We start from the raw sequence: 4,170 nt of genomic DNA, 5'->3' as shown, positions 1-4,170 counted from the left end.
CTGAAACCTGCTGCAGGCATAGAAAAATCAACGGGTTGCTTTTTTTTCGAGGGAGCATTGACTGACTGTCACAAAGTCAGCTCTCTTTGTATTCTGGAGCTGTCGTTGGACAGATCCCGTATAGCAATTGGTATAGGTAAATAGGGAGGTAACGAAAATCGTTGGATTATTGATCGGAATTAGGAAAGTATGACGGCAGGCTTTTAACCGCCGGCGGCACACATGACGAAGATTTCAACGGTCCAGTACTAAAACTCGGCAAGGGCGGCAATAAGAAGGGTGAGTTCGCCGGCGTGAATGTGTGATGTGATGTGTCTTGCGTAGTACGGCAGGCGATGCATCCCATCTGATTATCGTCGGGCTGTTCAGTCTATCGGGTATGAGGGGGCGGATTTTTTTTTTTTTTTTTCAGCCCCAGATATATCGTACCGGTAGATGCAATTGCAATGATTGTGGCTGCCGCCTACAGAAAATTTTTCACTGCCAACCTGCGAATCGGTTGGAGAATGCACCCCAAGCTCAAGCTAGGCTAGAATCAGCTCAGACCAAGCCTAAGATATGCGGCGGTTACGTGGGGAGCATAGATAGGCTTCCCAGCCTCCTATACCTTAACAAGTCAAGCAAGTGTGGGTATCAGCCGACTTTGCAGGGTGTGTGAGGCGATAATTACTCGTAGTAGAAAGGCTCCCCCCAGCCCGCTTGCCCACGCTATCACGGTATCACTGGGCTGGAGGCTGCGGGGAGATAAGCGCTGATCTGAACCCGATTGATGTGATGTTTGTGGATGGTTGACACAGAAGAATTTGATGTTAATGTCACATGGACTACGGGCTGGCGTTGGATTTTCTCTTTTTGGTAATGCAGCTTGCGGGGGAGAAGGGAGAAAAATGCGGCAAGAGAAAGTAAAATAGAAAAGAAAAAGAAATTGTGTTCCTGAATGTGAGCGCCAAGGCGGCTGGTTGCTGAATCTTTTCTTTAGCTTGAACTTGGGTCCAATCTACTGTAGACCTACCGTAGCGGGATGGGGGGAAAAGATCTTTACAACTAGGAACCTATTTACAGTATGGGTTTCTCCCTCGAGATCGAGAAAACACTTGGCTCATTGTTTCGCCCCTCGAAAACAAAGTGCATGCAGTTTCGGGGTCTATTTTTTTCTGGATGAAGGGTGGCAACCCATTTTTTTTTTCCCTCTCTCAGTGAACGAATCTGCAATGCAACCTAGACAAGAGTGTGAGCGGGGGTGATAGAGATTGATAACTGTCTGGTACCTGCCGCTTCGTCCGAAGATAGCGACGTACCCCGGACCTGACTGACCAGGCCGAATAACGGGGATAGGTTTGGCAGGACTACTAAGCTTAAAAGAAGAAGAAAAAAAAAGAAAAAGAACATCTCCCCAGGACACCTCGCGGTCTCTCTCCACGTCTAGTCTTCTTTGATTTATTGTTTCTTTCCTCTTCATATATAGAGTTACCTGGTGGCTAGTTCCGGGTGTACTTTACTTACATTGCCTACTCCTAGCCTTAATACTTAAAGCACTTATAGATTGTCCAAAAACCATGGACGAGAGTCGCGAGCTACCGGCAGAGGCCATGCCGGTCTCGGCGCCACGGCGGACAATGGGCGACTATGCGAGGCGCGTCAAGAGATCACTCACCACGCGCGAGGGCCTCATTGGGGATTATGACTACAAGTACCTTTTCACGCCAAAGTTGCCGTTCATGAAGACGCCTCGCTCGGCCGCTCCATTCTTTGGCCTCAACGACCGCATGCCCGTCTTTCTGGCCATGCTGCTCGGTTTCCAGCACGCTCTGGCCATGCTTGCCGGTCTGATAACGGTACCGCTACTCCTATCGGGCAGCAGCGGCGCCAACCTCCCGGCGTCCACGCAGCAGTACCTCGTCTCGTCTGTCATGATCGTCGCAGGCTTCCTGTCCATGATCCAGATCACGCGCTTTCACCTCTTCAAGTCCCCTTACTACCTCGGCACTGGCCTCATCTCCGTCGTCGGCTGTTCCTTTGCCGTCATCTCCGTGGCCACAGGCGGCATCAAACAAATGTACAGCAGCGGTTTCTGTCCCTCCAATCCAGACGGTACTCCGTTGCCGTGTCCCGATGCGTACGGTGCTCTTCTGGGTACTGCGGCTCTGTGTGCCCTGTTTGAGATCGGCCTTTCTTTCCTGCCGCCAAAGGTCGTACTACGCATCTTCCCGCCCATTGTCACCGGGCCGACGGTGATGCTTATCGGAATGTAAGTCGCCCCATGAACTCTCCAGTACATATGGCTCCTCTAGAAGCTCAGGACCTTCAGGGCTATGGGCTAACCGGTGGCTGATTCTTGTTATAGCTCGCTCGTAAAATCAGGCTTCACCAACTGGGCAGGCGGCACTGGTCCTTGCAGCAACACAGACCCGACACCTTTTTTCGCCAGGTGCCCTAACATCAACGCACCACACGCTCTTCCTTGGGGAAGTCCAGAGTATCTCGGTAAGTCTCGCGCAGTTCAGGACTCCCTCTCCTCAGCTCCCTGTGGAAATCCGTCAATATAGCTTCCTCCTCTTTTTTCTGACTGGATCTCTTGTCCCCAAAAAGGTCTCGGCTTCTCCGTCTTCGTGACCATCTTCCTCTGCGAACGCTTCGGCGCACCCCTCATGCAGTCGGCAGCCATTGTCATCGGCCTGGCCGTCGGCTGCATCATCGCCGCGGCGACGGGCTACTTTGACAACAGCGGCATCAACAGCGCGCCCGCTGTGTCCTTCGTCTGGGTCCAGACCTTCAAGCTGCAGGTCTATCCGCCGCTCATCCTACCGATGCTGGCAGTTGTGGTGATCTGCATGTGCGAGACCATTGGAGACATCACGGCCACCTGCGACGTGAGCCGTCTCGAGGTCGAGGGCAGGATGTACGAGAGCCGTATCCAGGGAGGCGTGCTGGCTGACGGTGTCAACAGTATTCTGTAAGTTTTCTATATCTGCGTTTGAGAAGGATGAAGGATATGATAATTGCAGTATGCTAACCATTAATCCTTGCTGAAAGTGCCGCAATGATGACCATCACTCCCATGACCACCTACGCACAGAACAACGGTGTCATTGCCTTGACGCGTTGCGCTAACCGGAAGGCGGGATACTTTTGCTGGCAAGTCACACCCTCGAACTCTCTTTAGGTGATCGTTGGGCGAAAATCCCGCTAATACCCAGCTCATCATGTTATAGCATGTTTCTTATAATAATGGGAGTCTTTGCCAAATTCGCCGCAGCCCTCGTCGCGATTCCCTCTCCCGTCTTGGGCGGCATGAGTGAGTTGATCCATCCCAACAAACCCACCCTCTCCCTCTTTGTGGGCTATCGCGAAACTGACTTCCCCCCCTTTTTTTCTTTTCCCTCAGCCACGTTCCTGTTCGCCTCGGTCGCCGTCTCAGGTATCGCGATCATCACCAAGGGCGTGCCATTCAACCGCCGCAACCGGTTCATCCTGACGGCCGGCCTGACCCTGGGCTACGGCGCGACGCTGGTGCCAAGCTACTTCAGCAGCGTCTTTGCGCATACCGACAACGGGTCGCTGCAGGGCTTCCTCAACGCAATCGAGCTCATCATGGAGACGGGCTTCGCCGTCGCCGCCTTCATCTGCGTCGTCTTCAACCTGCTGCTGCCGGACGAGGTGGTGGAGGAGGAGGCGGAGGAGGAGCAGCAGCGCGGAGCTGTGGCGGCGTCGTCGTCCGCAGACCTCTCGGAGCGGGATGGCGCCCACTCGCCATCGGGCAAGGCGGCGGATCGGGGAGGGGTGTCGCAGGTGGTGGCGTCGGGCGGTGAGGCGGGCTCTGATACCGGCATCGAGCACAAGATCAAGGACAGCTAGGAGCTCGATTTGACACTCGGCTGGAAAATTGTATGGTCTTCGATTGGGAGCGGCGGTGGTGATTTGTTTTATTAGAGTAGTCGAATACCACATCTTTTTGCTCTTTGGTGTTTCTTGTCAACATGAGGCCGGATGTTTGTTGCGTGATCTAGGTATATCCTGGACAAGAGTCTTGCAAAGTGTTACACGAGGAACTCAACGACAGTTGAAAAATTTCGTTGTTGATATTTTCAAAAGTAAAGAGAGTGAAATATTTAACTTGAGGATTAGAAGAGTTGCCATCTTGTTCTCATGCTCATGCTAGATAACTGGATA

General features: G+C 52.7%; 1 protein-coding gene across 1 annotated transcript; it reads left to right on the top strand.

Moving 5' to 3' along the window:
• Positions 1–1,423: 1,423 nt before the first annotated feature.
• On the top strand, positions 1,424–3,940 carry PgNI_03527 (uncharacterized protein). The gene is made up of 6 exons (XM_031123582.1): positions 1,424–2,248; positions 2,345–2,484; positions 2,590–2,953; positions 3,034–3,135; positions 3,213–3,295; positions 3,386–3,940. The coding sequence occupies exons 1-6, from the start codon at positions 1,557–1,559 to the stop codon at positions 3,853–3,855; spliced, it is 1,851 nt and encodes a 616-aa protein (XP_030985578.1). The 5' UTR covers positions 1,424–1,556; the 3' UTR covers positions 3,856–3,940.
• Positions 3,941–4,170: the final 230 nt, after the last annotated feature.

Source organism: Pyricularia grisea, assembly GCF_004355905.1.
Source record: "Pyricularia grisea strain NI907 chromosome Unknown Pyricularia_grisea_NI907_Scaffold_2, whole genome shotgun sequence".
Classification (NCBI taxonomy): Eukaryota; Fungi; Ascomycota; class Sordariomycetes; order Magnaporthales; family Pyriculariaceae; genus Pyricularia; species Pyricularia grisea.
This window is presented reverse-complemented; position numbering and strand designations above follow the sequence as displayed.